The 16,930-nt window shown below is 40.4% G+C and overlaps 3 protein-coding genes across 3 annotated transcripts; all 3 read right to left on the bottom strand.

Moving 5' to 3' along the window:
• Positions 1-8,055: 8,055 nt before the first annotated feature.
• Positions 8,056-9,063, bottom strand: LOC138873496 (uncharacterized). The gene is made up of 2 exons (XM_070151968.1): positions 8,988-9,063; positions 8,056-8,429 (listed from the first exon to the last, which is right to left on the bottom strand). The coding sequence occupies exons 1-2, from the start codon at positions 9,061-9,063 to the stop codon at positions 8,056-8,058; spliced, it is 450 nt and encodes a 149-aa protein (XP_070008069.1).
• A 180-nt stretch (positions 9,064-9,243) lies between these two features.
• On the bottom strand, positions 9,244-9,603 carry LOC138873492 (uncharacterized). Its single transcript, XM_070151963.1, has one exon. The coding sequence runs from the start codon at positions 9,601-9,603 to the stop codon at positions 9,244-9,246; it is 360 nt and encodes a 119-aa protein (XP_070008064.1).
• A 1,362-nt stretch (positions 9,604-10,965) lies between these two features.
• On the bottom strand, positions 10,966-12,918 carry LOC138873488 (uncharacterized). The gene is made up of 4 exons (XM_070151958.1): positions 12,319-12,918; positions 11,657-12,267; positions 11,436-11,476; positions 10,966-11,258 (listed from the first exon to the last, which is right to left on the bottom strand). The coding sequence occupies exons 1-4, from the start codon at positions 12,916-12,918 to the stop codon at positions 10,966-10,968; spliced, it is 1,545 nt and encodes a 514-aa protein (XP_070008059.1).
• Between the last annotated feature and the right edge of the window lie 4,012 nt (positions 12,919-16,930).

Here is a 16,930-nt window from a genome sequence, read left to right as displayed (position 1 = left end):
CGGCCATCTGTTGCTTAAGCTTGAGCATCTCCTCTTTCATTTTATTGACGTCCAACTCCTCTACCTCAACACTAGTGTCGATATCCGGGATAGACATGATTTCTGGTATTGGTCCCTTTGATCTGGTTTGGTAATGATGATGTGCCAGTATCCTCTAAATAAACTAACTGCTTGAATTCTCTGGTAAAACAACAAACTTGTTAGTTTTTTAGAGTTTAACACATATGCAATCACACGTTGGGATGCAATGCTCCTAGGCAATTAACCATTTTCTATCATGCATTTGCTTCGGTTGCATGCGTCATTCCGGCCTCTCATAATTATGCCCCTTCTTTTAAGCTTCTATTATTCTATCCTTCTTTATTTCCCATTTTCCTTTTTAGTGGTGGTCGAGTCCTATAGAGATTGCCTATGTATCATATCCCCGCATGAATCAGACCGTGCGTAGTTCTATCAAATAAGTGTGAAAGTAAATAAAACATTTTTGGGATTCAGCTTTTATAAAAAGAGATGCTTCGATCACAAAGACTCAATACTAACAAATTTCAAAAGACTAACAGACTCTAATGCAAAAGACAAAATACAGACTCCAAAATTAAGCTATCATACTTTAAAGAAATACAGACTAATAGAAAGAAAATATAAACCCAACATGACTTACGGACTCCGATAGAAAAGGAAATACAGACTCAAACGGAAAATCATGAGTACATCAATGCTCCTGGTGCCCGCGGGACATCATTTGGTCTCGTCGCGGGCCTATGTGCAAGATCCCTTTGAAATAGGTCCATGTTGTTCATTATTGTTTAACAAAGGTCATCACTACTGCAAATAACGTAGTGCGAGTCATATCCTCACAAATGTGGCACTTCATAACGATATAGTCCGCGATGTTTCTAATTCTCTCTCTTATGACGCCCTTTTCTTGTAACAAACGCCCAATCTGCTGGGCCCTGGCCTCCAAAGTTTGCTTGGCTGCATAATTTTGTTCCTGAAGTTGTTTCAAGTCTATTTCTAACTACGCCAATGTCGTATAACAGCGTTCCCTTTCTACCTTGAAGTCTTTTGGCTGCTTGATCATTTTGTTCTCCGTGGCGATGATCCTTTTCTTCAACCCCGCGACCTCATCATCATACCTTTCTCTTAATTTCTTAACCAAGCATACACGTTCATTTGCATTTTTAGCCAATTATTTTTGAGACATGGCCAGTTTACTTTCTGTTTTGTTCAAATAGAAACTATAGTTACTCACTTTCTGACTTAGGTTAGCTACGAGCTTTTCATCTCTGTTACTTCGGACTGGATTTTCTGCTGCTACTTTCAATTTCTGAATTTGAGCTAGAAGGGCCTCATTTTCTTTGGCTAACTTTTTCTTTTCTCCTTCATCTGCCGCCATTTGCAAGCTATTCTCGAATTGAAGTTCTCTGACTTGCTTTTCCAACTTGCTTATGTTAGCCCTGTACTCATTTTCTTTGGTCAGCCAGTCCCATTGCACTTGAGCTCCGTCGGTGAATTGCTGGACATGGGGTCTCTTTGCGGGTCTGTCGGGCTCATGTTGAACTCAGGATCTTTTACCATACCAGGCAGTGTAATTGGGCTCCACCTCGCCTTTGGATAGGTCTCATACTTGAGTGTTAGGCCCTAAGAATCTGCACTGATGCCAAACCCGACGCACTTTCTCCTCTTGGAAGGCAGCTTTTGGTATTAACTCAATGACATGCCGACTCAAATCTTCATTGTGTGAGATGGTCTGGTATCGGCCTAACTGACATAAGACTCTGTGCGGAGCATAAGTCTGGATACTCCGAAGACCCATTAAAAGTAAAAAACACACTTCAGATGACATATAGATTACTTCGTCGACTGAAAGCCATCCAAATGTCCATTCGATCTTATTTGCGGTCAAAGATCTCAAATGAGCATGCCATGCTTCCGTACCATCTGGAAACTCATAACCCACTACTTGTTTTTCATGTTTTTTGATGCACTTGAGGCCAGTCAAATCGCAATTCAAGTATCCGGGATGGTGGCAAAGGTGTTCCTCCATCCATATTTGTAACAGTACGTTGCACCCTTCAAAGAACTTTTCTCCTTCTCTACAACAAGTGAGAGCTCGGTAAATTTCTACCAAGATAAATGGCACTATAGTCCCATTTGCCTTTTTCATCACAAAGTCAGCTATCCCTACTAGCCCCAACTCTATGTTCCCGTCTTTTCTCGGGCAAACCAAAATACCCAGGAACGCCACTATGAAAGCTAATCCTCTCCGAGCTTCCTACTTGTCTTGATTTCCAGCGTGAGTAAGACCAGTGTCTGGCATTTCGAAGCCACATGGATTCCCGTAACATCGATACAGAAAGTAGAAGGTACAAAATCCTTTGGCCAAATTTCCATCTCGAATGTCCCGACTGATACTAAACAGGTCCAAAAATTTGTGAGGGGTCACTATTCTTGGTGCTATCGGGTATTGGCTTCTGAGATTCCCTTCGAACCCGGCATAGCCTGCTATCTCCTCCAACGTAGGAGTTAACTCGAAATCCGCAAAGTGGAACACATTATGTGCTGGGTCCCAAAATGGTATCAAGGCCTCAATCACGTCTTTTCTGGGTTTAACCTTCAAGAGCTCAATAAGACCGCCCAATGCTTTTGTCACAACTTTCTTGTTGTCGTCTCCCAAATCATGCCACCACATATGTAGCTCCAAAGGGATCTCTTCACAGACTAAGAAAGGTTCATTTTGATTTGTGCTCATCCTGCACATTTATTAAGGTGATTTTAATTAAAAGAAAACTATGACTCATTTTGACTTAAGAGAAAAGACGTTTTCAAAATTTTCAACAAAACATCCGGCCTTGCCAACACGGCCTTTCAGCACTTTGAAAACGAAGATTTTAAGGTTGTGTCGGCTAACCAGCCAAAACCTTAAAAGGTGAACAAAAGTGGCTATCCTTGCAAAAATAGCCTTCCGATGCCCTTTTTAGGGACATTCGGCTATTTCTGACAAGAACTACATCACCCTAATTATTTTTCAAATTAAAGTAAAATTGTTTTTTTTGGAGTTTCTGATTATTTTTGCAAAAAGGAAGTTGGACCCAATAGGGGTTGCCTACATATCTCACACCCTGTGAGAATCAAACTGGCGTAGTTCGGGCAGCTAAAACAAAACTTTTTTTTTTTGAAAAACAAGCCTCCCCTTTTTTCCCTTTTTCATTTCATTGGCACATAAAACAAACTGTTTTTGAAAACAACCCCCCCTTTTTCATTTTCTCAAAAATTCGGCAGAGTTTAGGCACTATTTGGACATTTTTTTAGATCAGGCGATTAAATCTCTTTATCCCTCATACTGCTATTTCTCTTTACTCAATTTTTCCCGATATTCATAAGCCAGTGAGCATGCAGGTCCGAAGCAAATAAATGCACAAATAGCAAGTAGGATGCATCAGGATGGTCTTTTTGTTTTGGGTGCACCTGTCCTAGACAGACCCAACCCTTGTGTTGAGTCTCCAAAGTCAAAATGCACATGATGCAATCAAACGTTCCTACTAGGGATCCGACATGAGGCATTGTTATACTAGGTTTAAATCTGGGTTTATTGTTCTAGACCTGGCTTACCCGAGCGGACAGCTCGAGCCGAGGGGCAGCGTACCGGGAATACAAAAGCTTCACCGGCTTTGCAGCTTGTCCGAACCTCATTCTAAATTTGGAATATGAATCTAACAGAAAAGAAGTCACACGAAGTGAAAACTTCTTCATGATTTAGAAGACTCAGAGAAGAGAAGGATTTCACAACAGTTTATATACAGTTCACGGAATATCAAAGCGGTAAAAGCAATCAATTAGCACATTAGGTCCAAATTATGTAACAAAATCAGATAATGGATAAAGCCAACTATAGCAATTATTCTAAGCTCGAATTCTTGAACCCTAAACCAGATATTCTGGGTTCTCGTCCCCAGCAGAGTCGCCAGAGCTGTCACACCTCCTTTTTACCTACACCCCCGGGAAAGGGTGTATAAAAGAGTTTTTCCACTTAAATAACAATCGAAACGAGATTTATTTATTTGAAGATTCAGAGTCGCCATTTGGGATAATTTGTTGTGTCCCAAGTCACCAGTTCAAATCCCGAATCGAGGAAAAGATTGACTCTGTTTAACAGTCCGCAAATCAGAAATCCGGGTAAGGAATTTTGTTAACCCGGGAGAAGGTGTTAGGGCTTCCCGAGTTCCGTGGTTCTAGCACGGTCACTCAACTGTTATTTTTTGGCTTAAACTATATGATTTTAACAATTATGAACCTATGTGCGAATTTTAACCTTAACCGCTTTTATTCATTTTTAAAGAAAATTGCAACGTCATTAAAACAAGTCTTGTACCATGTCACATGAATGCACCCGTGGTTTTCGGACATACTTTAATATCGTTGGAATTTGGATTTGGGTCACATAAATGTGCACCCGAGTTTAGGTAGGTAATGTTATTAAAATACGCACCTAAAGAGACTAACGTATTATTATTTTGAGGAAGGCCATGAAATTCGCTAAACGGTCTGTCCCGAAATCTAAGTATTTTAATATATACAATTATCGAGGGCCCCACAATTTATGTGTTTTGTTTAGGGCTCATCCTGTTTTATTATTTTAAAGTGCAAACCTAGAGCAATCTATAGTTTTCTACTTAATTTGTCTCTAAAATAAAAGAAAGGCCCTAATTAATTTGTTACTGGACTGATTTAAACTAAGTAATATTTTTGCACCAACATCCGACCATTGGGCTCCGATATGAGCCCAGCAGAGGGAATTTAAAACCAGATATACACCATAAAATCGGCCAAAACAGACCTTGGCCCAGGCCTAAATGAGAAAGGGGCCAAAACTGGCCTGGGACGTGCATCAATTATCCTGAGGCCCAAACGTTTAAGGACTAGCCTGTTAAGCCCTGTCTTTTACACTAAATGGAATTTCAATTTAATTAAGAACACAAATATGATGAATCTACTACTAAAATTAACTAGCCAGTAAAATAAATTCAATGCAACATTAAACATGCGTTGGAAAGCAACTGATTTCAGATTTCATGACCCACGTAAACTGCCTATGATCACAATTTCAAACATGGTGCATACTAGTTCAAATTTCAAATTCCCTACTGTGACTCATTTTTATTAAAATGCTGACTCATGAACTTTGATTAAACACTAACGTGACCACATATGAGAATTGAAACTCGAGAATTAAGGATGCTGGATGAAAATGGATTGCCTAAATTAACCTTACGAATTACATATCTCATATCTACTTTTAACTTTTTGATTTCGAACCCTCACACAACCACTCAAACTCAGAATTATAGATTAACTCACATCATCACTACTAAATAGAAAGCTCCCATGATCAGAAGAAGTATCACACTACTTTAACAGTCTACATCCTAATTAATCACAGCTTGAAAACACCATTTATACAGATCTAGGAAAACCGGAAATTAACTAAACTAATAGAAACTATTCTGTTAGTCCAGCATGGAATTATTACAACGAATACTCAACTAAACTCATATGCATTTCTAAATATCTAACACACACTTAACGGTTCAAATGCACAAACTTATGATTAACAATCCATCAGTACGGTTATTACAGTATAATGAAACCAATAAATCAACAATAGGCCTCCACTTCAACAACAATAGGCATCCACTTCATTCATTTTCAACTGGATATTTACATATATCGAGTTTCAGGACATGTACCTGGTATGTAGAACAGAAAAATGGGGTAAGCAATCAGCAACAACAAACAACAAAATACAACAGTAGAAAGCCCAACACAGTAGCTTCAACACCTCAATCCAGAAATCCCAGCAACACGGAGAAAACCAGTAAAAATGGAGAAGAAAAATAGTCCGAAAATCTCTCTTTAGTTTTTCTTTCTATCTTTGAACTCTCTCTGGTGTTCTTCCTCTTTCAATATTTCAGAAAATTTGGTTCTATCTTTTTACTCTCTCCAAAATGAATTCTGCATTTGTATATCCAGTATATCTAGAGTGTATATCGAGTGTATACCTCTCTCTCCGCCCCCTTTTTTTTCTTCTCCTCTCTTCTTTCCCCCCCTCCTATTTATAGCATAATTTTCGAGATTTTTCAGATTTGTTTTAAAAAATATTTTATTATTTTATTATTTTTTAATTAAAAGAAATCCCACTTACAAATTGCTTTTATTTTTTTATAAAAAGAAATCCCACCTTTCTTTACTTTTATTTTTTAAATTCCAACTTTAATTACTTTTATCTTATTTAAAATCTCACTTTTTTTACTTTTTAAAAGAGAATTCCACTTTATTTAACTTTTCTTAAAAAACAATCCACTTTCTTTTGCTTTTCTTTTAAAAATGCTACTTTCTTTTACTTTAAAATTTTTTAATTTTCAAATACCTTTATATTTTTTTTAATTCCAACTTTCTTTTACTTTTTATTTTTTTAAAATTTCCACAAAACTTTACTTTTATTTTTTTAATTTTCTACTTTCTTTTACCTTTTAAAAGAGAATTCCACATACTTTTGCTTTTATTTTTTTTATTCAATACTTCCCTTTTTCTTATTTTTTAAATCACTCCCGAAAATTAAAAAAATAATATTTTTTCAGAATTTGTTTTATTATTTTAAAAATAAAAATAAAATAATATTAATAGTAATAATTCACCTTTTAAATTTTGTATTTTTACCCTATAATAAAAAGTGTAGCAAAGCTAAAAATTGTAGGTTAAAACCCCTAAAATATTTACATAGAAGAAGTGATAAAAAAAATTAAATATTATCAAAAATTAGGTGCTCACAGGACTGACTCAAAAGAGACCCATAAAGATAGATCAAAGAGCAAAGTGAAATGATTTTTGACAAAAGGAACAAAGGAAAATTTTGAGCACAGATGCCTATATGAAGAAGAATGAGAAAAGATAACTTATCTGAGGGAAGCAACCAACTCCAATGATCATGACATGCATTTCTGATTAATCAACCTAATCCGTCCAACCAATCATATTTTCAGTCCATGTCCTGTCTTCATACTTCAAAACCAGGCTTTCACTGATCCAATTTCTCTGTAAAGTCATGAGCCTCATTCGACTTGTAGCGTCCCGAAGGGTTTTCACCTACAAGCCTCTCTCATTTGTTCATCTCTCAACTTACCATCGCCTTACGGTGCCCGCGAGGGTTTTCACCAATTAGACTTTCTCATTTTAAATTTTCTCTCAGCTCACCATCGTCTTACGGTGCCCGTGAGGGTTTTCACCAATAAGACTCTCTCATTTTAAATTTTCTCTCTTGTGCCCATGAATAAAGTGTTACCCATGATGTAAATAATACCTCTATCTCGCTTGACCTAGCATCCTCAAAGATTGATCGGAAGGTCTTTATTTGGACCGTAATATGGGCTTTTGGACAGAGTTAGAAAGAAAGGGTGGCATGAAGACTCAAAATAATTTAAGATGAAAAGGTGTCAAAATTGCAACTTTTGGAATCAGATCTTTTAGAAACCAAAACTTCTGCCCTAGTTTCTTTGGGTCCGGGGATTTTTAATTTTTATTTTGATGGGACCGAACCGTAAGACTGCCTACGTATCCTTAAAAGGAATCAAGTCGAACGCAGTTCAAAAGGAAGTTGTTTGTTTTTGTTGCTTTTCTTTTCTTTTTTCTTTTTTTTTTCTCTTTTTTTTCTCTTTTTTCTTTTTCTTTCTTTATCTTTTTTTCTTTCTTTTTTTTTCTTTCTTTATTTTTCTTTTCTTTTTCTTTTCTTTTTCATTCTTCTTATTTTTCATTCATTCATTCATCATTTTTTTCGTTCTCTAATTCTGTTACTGATTCCAAAAGAGGGGTATGAAAGAAAATAAATAAAGCTCAAAAGGGGTAACAAAGGATGAAAGTGTTTGGGTAGCGGAATAAAATGCCTTCGTCATTTCAACTTTGAACATGCCAAGTACAAAATACAACTGAAGGTAAGCAAAGAAATCATACATAGTACCTCTTAACTGCATCAGAATTGATAGCCATATCTACACATTTGCCTTATATGTCTGTTAAATACAAAGCACCATTGGGCAATACTCTTGTCACTATGAATGACCCCTGCCAGTTTGGGGCGAACTTGCCTTTAGCTTCAGCCTGATGAGGAAGGATGCATTTCAATACCATCTGGCCCACTTCAAATTTCCGAGGACGCGCCTTCTTGTTGTATTCTTTTGCCATTCTCTTCTGATACAATTGACCATGACATACCGCAACCAATCTTTTCTCATCAATCAAACTCAACTGCTCGAGTCGGGTTTTGACCCACTCATCATCATCAATTTCAGCTTCTGCAACGATCTGAAGGGATGGAATCTCAACCTCCGCAGGTATAACTGCCTCAGTTCCATATACCAACAGATAAGGAGTTGCACCTACTGAAGTGCGAACAGTAGTGCGATAACCCAGTAAGGCAAAAGGTAACCTTTCATGCCACTGCCTAGAACCTTGAACCATCTTACGAAGTATCTTCTTTATGTTCTTGTTAGCAGCCTCAATAGATCCATTTGCCTTGGGGCGATACGGAGTGGAGTTCCGATGCATGATCTTGAACTGTTGGCATACCTCTTTCATCAAATGACCGTTGAGATTAGCAGCATTGTCTGTGATGATCACCTTGGGAATTCCAAACTGACAAATGATATTTGAATGAACAAAATCCACCACCGCCTTCTTGGTCACAGACTTGAAAGTTACAGCTTCAACCCACTTGGTAAAGTAATCAATGGCCACCAGAATAAACCTATGCCCGTTTGATGCTGCCGGCTCAATTGGTCCAATGACATCCATGCCCCAAGCAACAAAGGGCCAAGGTGTAGATATTGTGTGTAACTCAGATGGGGGAGAATGAATCAAATCACCATGTACCTGGCATTGATGACACTTGCAAACAAAAGTGATACAATCCCGTTCCATGGTGTGGCAATAATAACCTGCTCGAAGTATCTTCTTTACCAAGACATACCCGTTCATATGCAGCCCGCAAACTCCAGAATGCACTTCAGCCATGATAGTTGAAGCTTATTTAGCGTCTATGCACCTCAGCAGTCCTAAATCCGGAGTCCTCTTGTACAAGATTCCTTCACTCAAGAAAAATCCACTAGCCAGATGACAAATGGTTCTCTTTTGGTCACTTGTAGCATGTACTAGATATACCCCCGACCTGATGTATTCCTTGACATCGCGGAACTAAGGTTCGCCATCGATTTCGTCTTCCACCACATTACAATAAGCATGTTGATCATGAACTTGGATATGCACGTGGTCGACATAAGCCATGTACGAATGATGTAACATTGACGCCAGAGTAGCCAAGGCATCATCAATCTCATTATAAATCCTGGGAATATGTCTAAATTCAACCGACCTAAATTGTTGACAAAGATCATGCAGACACTGTCGGTATGGTATGAGCTTCAAATCTCGAGTCTCCCATTCTCCCTGAATCTGATGAACCAACAAATCTGAATCTCCCAGAACTAGTATTTCCTGGACTCCCATGTCTACAGCTAACCTCAAACCCAGAATGCATGCTTCGTACTCGGCCATGTTGTTATTGCAATGAAATCAAAGCTGGGCTGTTACGGGGTAGTGTTGCCCTATTTCAGAGATAAGTACAGCCCCTATTCCGACACTCTTCATGTTAGCTGCTCCATCAAAGAAGAGTTTCCAACCTGGCTTTTCATCACGGTCAACCTCGTCAACACACATGACCTCTTCATCAGGAAAATATGTCTTCAGTGGCTCATATTCATCATCCACCGGATTCTCAGCCAAGTGGTCAGCCAAGGCTTGGGCCTTCATCGCGGTCCGAGTCACATAGATAATGTCAAACTCTGTAAGTAAAATCTGCCACTTTGCCAGTCTTCCCATGGGCATAGGCTTCTGAAAGATATACTTTAGAGGATCCATGCGGGAAATGAGGTAAGTAGTGTAGGACGACAGATAATGCTTCAACTTTTGTGCCACCCAAGTCAGGGCGCAACATGTCCTCTCAAGCAGAGTGTACTTAACCTTATAGGGAGTAAACTTCTTACTGAGATAATAGATTGCTTGCTCCTTCTTTCCCGTGATGTCATGTTGACCCAATACACAGCCAAAAGAATTATCCAAGACTGTCAAATAGAGAATTAAAGGTCTTCTAGGCTCTGGTGGGACCAGCACAGATGGATTCGACAGGTACCTCTTAATCTTATCAAATGCTTCTTGACATTTGTCAGTCCACTTTACCATAGCATTCTTCTTCAGTAGATTAAAGATGGGCTCACAGGTTGTCGTGAGCTGAGCAATGAACCTGCTGATGTAATTTAACCTTCCAATCAAACTCATCACCTCTATTTTGTTCTTTGGCGGCGGTAACTCTTGAATGACTTTGATCTTTGATGGATATAACTCAATGTCGCGTCTACTAACCACGAATCCCAGCAGTTTCCCAGACGGGATAACAAATGCACATTTCGCTGGATTGAGCTTGAGGTTGTACCTGCGGAGCCTTTGGAAAAACTTCCTCAAGTCCTTGACATGGTCAGACTGCTTCTTTGACTTTATGATCACATCATCTACATAAACTTCAATCTCCTTTTGTATCATGTCATGAAATATGGTGGTCATCGCCCTCATGTAAGTTACCCTAGCATTATTCAAACCAAATGGCATTACCCGATAACAGTATGTTCCCCATGGCGTGATGAATGTTGTTTTTTCTGCATCTTCCTCATCCATCAAGATCTGGTGATATCTCGCATAACAATCTACAAAAGACCCAATCTCATGCTTGGCACAATTATCGATCAGAATGTGAATGTTCGGCAATGAAAAATCATCCTTTGGGCTTGCTTTGTTAAGATCATGGTAATCAACACAGACCCTGGTCTTACCATCCTTCTTTGGTACTATCACAACATTAGCTAATCAAGTGGGATATCGAGTGACTCGAATGACCTTTGCAGTAAGCTGCTTTGTGATTTCTTCTTTGATCTTCACACTCATATCAGTCTTGAACTTTCGCAACTTTTGCTTGACATGAGGGAATGCTGGATCAGTTGGCAATTTATAAACTACCATATCAGTGCTCAGGCCCGGCATATCATTATATGACCATGCAAAGACATCTTTGTACTCAAACAATGTTTTGATTATTTCCTCCTTAACTTGCGGTTCTAAATGCACACTTATCTTGGTTTCCCTAACATCATCCTGGTCCCCTAAATTGATTGCTTCAGTCTCACTCAAATTAGGCTTTGGTTTTTCTTCAAATTGTTTTAGCTCTTTACTAATTTCCTCAAATGCTGCTTCTTCATCATATTCTATTTCATCATCATATTCTACTTCTTGTATTGTTATTTCAGAATTAGATTGGCTTTTAAGACTCGGCTGAAAACTCTTCATGCATGTCATGTCAATGCAACCAGCATAAAAAGAACTGTACAAAAGAAAAAAGAACAAAATAAAACACTATTAAGAATAACAAAAAACGAAAAATTGCATTTCATTGAAAATGAAAGGATAGTAGGGTTTGAACATCAAAACAAGCAAAAACTAAAAATATGCATTACCACCCTGGAATAACCCAGATAACAGAAAGGAAAACGAAGCAAACTACCAAAACTCCTTCCTGGTGGGGAGAAGAGTAGCTTCCCAATTTCTAAGCTTCACATTTGGGCCAACGAGCTGCACATCTGCTTTACTAGAGCCTTCACCAACTTCTACCATATTGACCTCTTCGAACAGACTTTGGAACCTCTTGATCAGCTCTTCATCAACATTGACCACAGGTTTTGGGATTGAGGAGGTTGGAGGTTTTTCGGTCCCTGGCTTGACAAAAGACTTAGAGATGTGTGGTACGGGCTTGGGGAGCGACCATACCTTCTGTTTCAGATTTTTAACCCTTTTCAGGTCCTTCTTTGTGGGCATGAATCCCAAACCAAACATACAAGGATTCCCACTAGGACGCACTGGATGCACAATACCCTGTAGAGATGAGCCCAAACCCTTGCCCGGCACAAAACTATTCTTCAATATTTCATTCGCAACCATGACGGACGAGGAGGATAGCTTAGGACCCGTAATGCATTTTCCTTTAGGAATTTTCTCAACAGATACTGTTTCGAAGGTCTGATAGACCCAAGGTCCCTTATCATCTTCAGCTTCAATGAATGGAACAATTGTGCCATTACAAGCTGACAAGTCCTCATCACCGTGCACAACTATTTCCTACCTGTCCCATTCTAACTTCACTATTCGGTGCAGAGAAGATGGGAATGCCTTAGCAGCATTTATCCAGGGCCTGCCCAATAACAGATTGTAGGAGACAACCACATCTAACACGTGGAACTCCATGGTAAACTCAAGAGGCCCTATCGATAATTCGAGCATTATATCTCCAACAGAATCTTTACCTCCCCCATCAAAGCCTCGAACACACAAACTGTTCAAGTGGATTCTTTCGGTGCCAATCTTTAATTTTTGCAGAGTAGACAGGGGACAAATATTCGCACTAGAGCCATTATCAACCAAAACCCTTGAGACAACAGAATCTTCACACTTTACCGTGAGATAAAGAGCTCGGTTGTGTTCTGTACCCTCCATAGGAAGTTCATCATCCGAGAAAGTGATCTTATTTGCTTCGAAGATCTTACCAGCTATCTTTTCCAAGTGGTTCACTGTGATCTTATCAGGAACATGTGCCTCATTCAAAATCTTCATCAAGACCCTGTGATGTTCATCTGAATGTATCAACAAAGACAAAATAGAAATCTGAGTTGGTGTTTTCCTTAACTGCTCCACAATGGAATAATCCTGCACTTTCATCTTTTTCAGGAACTCCTCAGACTCTTCCTCGGTGACCGATTTCTTTACTGGCATTTGGTTATCCTTGAATGGTTTGGCTTTCCTTAATTCTTCTGGGGTGAAACATCTCCCAGAACGAGTCAATGCTCCAGTTTCATTAACTTCTTCCTTTATTCTCTTCCTTTGTATGTCACTATCACTTGTTTATAGTTCCACGGAGCAGCCTTGGCATCCACCACTGGCAGCTGGGTTACTGGTTTAATAATGATAGGGGTAATAGGAGCCCCCTTCACAACTATGACATGCTTACTTGGAATCCCTAGCACTACCACTTTTGAACTTCCCGGACTTGCCCCAATATCTTTTGATAGCCCTTTCACGACCAACACTGGTGGTTTCAAGCTCGACTTTTCTATCACCCCTTCAACTATTAAGGGCTTCGCTTTGGTAGAGTCAGGAGCTTTAACCAAATTACTTTCACTGGCCCGAATCATCATGACGGACTTAGAAGACTTCTTGGGCTCCCCATCCTTGTGAACTATTTCAATCATATGCGTCTCTGCATGGGCTAGTAAAGGGTTTTGGTTGATGTTCGGCGCGTCTGGGCTCTGGACTACAATTTTGTTAGCATCAATAAGCTCCTGGATTGCCATTTTCAAACTGTAGCACTTCTCTATGTCATGCCCTGGAGCATCAGAACAATAGGCACATCTTAGGGAATAGTCGAGGTTCTTTAGAGGGGGATTCAGTATCTTTGCCTCAATCGGCCTCAAGACTTCCAACTGCCTTAACCATTGAAACAAACTAGCATAAGACTCTCCAAGCGGGGTAAAAGTTTGCTTTCGCTGCTGCCTCTCTCTTCTATACTCCGACCTTGGTTGAAAGTTTGAACCAGTAGGGTTTTGGTAGGGTTGTAGGGGTGGATAAGTATTTTGTGGAGCTGGATAGGTATTCTGCGGAGCTGAAGCATGCCATTGTGGGTAAGGAGGGGGTTGAGCATATGACTGTGCATGGTGAACAAGGTATTGGGATGACATGGCTGAGTATTGGGGGTTTTGCGGGGAAAAGTAATGTTGAGGTGGATTATATGGAGCTTGGGCGTAGGTTTGAGGTCGGGGTCGAGGATGGGTGTATTGATGAGGTGAACCCCTCTGGCCATGCCATGATCTGGAGACAACCATAGCGACATCTTTCTTCTTCTTCTTGCCTAGCAAACTTCCAGTACCACTCTGGATTGCCTGGGTGGTTGTTTTATAGCAGAATAGCTCATGATTTTACTCGACTTGAGCTCCTCTTTTACCATTTCTCCCATCTTCACCACATCATTAATAGACTTACCAATGGCTGATATCAAATGGCCATAGTAAGTGGACTCCATGGGTTGAAGAAAGTATTTTACCATCTCGTCTTCTTCCATCTGAGGATTGACTCGTAGAGCTTGCTCCCTCTATCGGAACCCATATTCTCTAAAGCTTTCATTGGTTTCTTTTCCACCTTAGTTAGAGATAGGCAGTCTGGAACAATGTCTATATTGTACTGAAAGTGTTGGGCAAAGGCCTGAGCCATATCGTCCCAGGTGTACCACCTGTTGGCATCCTGGCGGGTGTACCATTCTAAAGCTGCCCTACTCAGACTTTGGCTAAAGTATGCCATTAGTAATTCGTCTTTTCCCCCGGTGCCTCTCATTTTACTGCAATAACCCCTTAGATGAGCTACAGGATCCCCATGGCCATCATACAAGTCAAACTTGAGCATCTTGAACCCAGTAGGCAGTTGGACATCGGGGAACAAACACAAATCCTTATACCATACTCACCTGGTTTCCCAACCCTTGCATACTTCTCAATGATTGCTCCAGACTCTGTACCTTCCTAAACATCTCTTCTTGCTCTGCGTTCTTGGGTGGTTTGTCAGTTTCAACATGAGGCTCAAATTGGGGAGTGTAAAAGTAAGGATCTGGGACTTTGAAGGTGGGCTCCAGTGCATAGTAGTGGGCATCTGAAGCGAGGAATGCGGGCTCACTAGAGCATCGGTGGAGGGTAGCTTGTGGAGGGGGTACAAAAATAGGAGTAGATGTCCGAGCATGGTACGAGGTTGTTTTGGCTGGCGGAGCATGAGCAGTTTGGGATGAAGTGTCGGGGTAGTTGTGGTAAGAGGTAAAGTCAGGTGCGTGCTGTGGGGAAAGATCAATGGTATTGGGTATTTGGGATTGAGAAAGTGGGGGAACAGAAGCAGGGTTTTCTGTGTAGTTGGCAGGGAACGAGGGTGGAGGGTGTCCCTTAATCCAGCTTGATACATTTCTGCCATCTGATGCTTAACCTCCGGCCCTCCTCTTGCAGTTCTGATTCCGACTCAACAATCTCCCTTGTTGGGTCTACAACTCCAGTGTATGTTTCCTTGCTAGCCATGACTGTTTGACGCTTTGATCGGGTGTTGTATGGATGACTTGCCAGGATGCCAACAAACTAACCACCTTCCTGAAACTGATAAAGAGAACAGAGGACAACAACACAAAACCACCGCGTTAGCGTTAGGGCATTTATCAAATAATAATATCACATTACGTACAATGCACCTAGCAACGATTAACGGTTCTAAAATGGTTTTGAGGGTCGCAAAGTCATATGGCATCATCCCAATTTCGTTCATTTCAATCCTTCCTTCACTTTCTTTCCAACACCTCTTATCACTCTTTTCTCTTTTATCTTTTCCCCCCATTTTCTTTTTTATTTTTTTGCAAAAATGATTTGATCGAACCCTTTGTAGGTTGCCTACATATTATATCCCTCATGAATCAGACCAAGTGTAGTTCTGGAAAAGTGATGGAAAATAAACTAAAAATAAAATCTTTTTGGGATTTTTCATTTAAAACGTCTCGATATTAAAATACAATAGGAAGTGCGAGAATGAAAGACCTGACAAACTCAACTACACTACGACAGACTTTGACACTACATAAAGGACTCAGTACTTCTAGACAAGACACGAAAGTAAAAGACAACACACGACAATCTCAAAACACCTAAATAGAATGGCTCCTCAAGCTGCTCCTGAATGCGACGGTCCTGGCTGGGATGATCCTGGGCTGTCCATCATGCTCAAACTCTGTAACATGCCTCGTAAAGAAATACTGATGCTGGGAAGAAAGGCCCTGGCGTGTGCCCCCGCATCCTGAAGGCCGACCCTAAACAAATATCGGCCATGCTGCTCCACGTTTGCTGCCAATCCCGCTAATTGAGACTTTATCAACTCAAGCTTATCCCAGGGATCTTGGTCCGATGCCTCCTCAAAATCCCCTGTCTGAACTGCCCGACCCCTAAGTTGTGCTGGCAATGGGGTGCTGACCCCTGGCGGGACGGACTGTAACCAAATCAAGTATTCCTGAGTACACTCGAGCCTGCCAACGTCCTCTACTAATGTATTTTTCTTCATCCTCTTTGCATTGTTACAGTATTGCACATACTTGATTTTATCAGCCGCCTTTTTGCTAAAATTTATGATGTGCCTCCGAAGATTCAAGGTTGGAGGCTCCTCTTGTCTTCTGCCCAATTGCCGCATTACCCTAACGGGAGTGTACGGCTTGACACACTTGAGTCCTATCAACATCAGGAAAAGCTGCATGAGGCACCCTACCAAGATATCATCCAAAGGTGGCCAAAGGTAAGCCCACAAAACATTACCATTTGTCCTCAAACCAAGGAACTCAATCCAATTCGTGACGCCTACTGGGTACGTAAACTTAGGAGATTTCATCCTACGTTCGATGCATACCACCCGATCCCTCAAGGCACGGTCAATGGGACAAAGTAAGGAAGCGGTGTGCAAATGCTCCATCATCCACAGTTGTAGCAAAAGGTTACTTCCCTTAAAATATCTGACACCTCCCCTAACCTCACTCAGGGCTCGGTACAACTCTGCTAAGATCATCGGCACAACGGTAACGGTTTTGCGTTGCTTCTTATGAAATAGTGCCATTACCACTGACTGCAGACAGGTGATAATGTGCCTCTCATCTAATGGAAAAACAAATAATCCCAACAAAGCAAGGCTGAAAGCTTCGAGGCGACGTCTTTGCCACTTTGCCTTG

The sequence above is a fragment of the Nicotiana sylvestris genome, chromosome 1 (genome assembly GCF_000393655.2).
Source record: "Nicotiana sylvestris chromosome 1, ASM39365v2, whole genome shotgun sequence".
Classification (NCBI taxonomy): Eukaryota; Viridiplantae; Streptophyta; class Magnoliopsida; order Solanales; family Solanaceae; genus Nicotiana; species Nicotiana sylvestris.
Note: the sequence above shows the minus strand (reverse complement) of the source record. Positions and strands in the feature narration are given on the sequence as shown.